Genomic DNA, 1,125 nt, shown 5'->3' with positions numbered 1-1,125 from the left:
GAGCGGGCAGCCCCTGGCCTTGAGGGGAGGGGGGTGGGGGAATTTGCAGACATGGGACTTTATTGATCAGATAAAGAAACTGAGGCCCAGGGGGAAGGGCCTTTCCAGATCACAGCACCTGGCAGTTAGAGCAAGGACGAGGGACGAGGGGAATGACCCCCTTCCAGTTATCCATGGGGGGTTAAAGTCAGATGGGGGCCAAGGGTGAGGAGTGGGCCCTTTAAATCCTAAGCTCCACCTTTGTTCAGAAGGGTCTTTGAGAAGTATAAAAATGGGTGCGGTTCCTCTCTGCTTCTGAAAACCTCTGCTGCTCCAGTCCGCGGGGCCCCCAGCCCATCTCTCTCCAGCCACCTACCACCCCTGCCAGGCGGCCATGGAGTTGCCACCCTTCGACATGTGGAAGGACTACTTCAACCTGAGCCAGGTAGTGTCGGCCCTGATCCAGAGTCCAGGGCAAGTGCAGGAGGCCCCAGGGACTGGGGAGCTGAGCCCTGGGGAGCTGAGCCCTGGGGAGATGAGCCCTGAGGAGCCGAGAACTGGGAAGCCGAGACATGGGAAGCTGAAACCTGGGGATCCGAGACCTGGGGCCCAGCAAGAGCAGGGGCCGGGAGGGCAGGGCCCCGATGAGGCCCTGGCCACCCTCTGCAACTTCTGCAAGCACAATGGGGAGTCTCGCCGCGTGTACACCTCACACCGGCTGAAGACACCGGGGGGTGTGGTGGTGTGTCCCATCCTGCGGCACTACGTGTGTCCCCTGTGCGGGGCCACGGGTGACCAGGCCCACACGCTCAAGTACTGCTCGCTCAACGGGGGCTATCAGTCTCTCTACCGCCGCAGTGGGCGCAATTCGGCCGGCCGCAAGGTCAAACGCTGAGGACCATGAGGTGCTCAGCCCCTGTACCCCCAGCCCTCCTGATTCAGTCCTACCAAGTCCCTGGACTCACCCCACCTCCCGTGGACTCACCCAGCCCTTTGGAATGTCTGACCTCCAGAGCTCCATCCCTGCTGGATCCTGAAACAATGGAGGCTATGGAGAGCCAGGCCAGCCCTGCCCCTTGGACCTCTCAGCCCTAAGGGTTCTGTCCTGGAGATATCCGTGGATTCTGGGTGCAGCAGGACCCTGGC

At 61.7% G+C, this 1,125-nt stretch overlaps 1 protein-coding gene across 1 annotated transcript; it reads left to right on the top strand.

The window, feature by feature from the left end:
- Nucleotides 1–373: 373 nt before the first annotated feature.
- On the top strand, nucleotides 374–874 carry LOC102529172 (nanos homolog 2-like). Its single transcript, XM_072954997.1, has 2 exons — nucleotides 374–498; nucleotides 580–874. The coding sequence occupies exons 1-2, from the start codon at nucleotides 374–376 to the stop codon at nucleotides 872–874; spliced, it is 420 nt and encodes a 139-aa protein (XP_072811098.1).
- Nucleotides 875–1,125: the final 251 nt, after the last annotated feature.

Source organism: Vicugna pacos, chromosome 35, assembly GCF_048564905.1.
Source record: "Vicugna pacos chromosome 35, VicPac4, whole genome shotgun sequence".
NCBI classification, from domain to species: domain Eukaryota; kingdom Metazoa; phylum Chordata; class Mammalia; order Artiodactyla; family Camelidae; genus Vicugna; species Vicugna pacos.
Note: the sequence above shows the minus strand (reverse complement) of the source record. Positions and strands in the feature narration are given on the sequence as shown.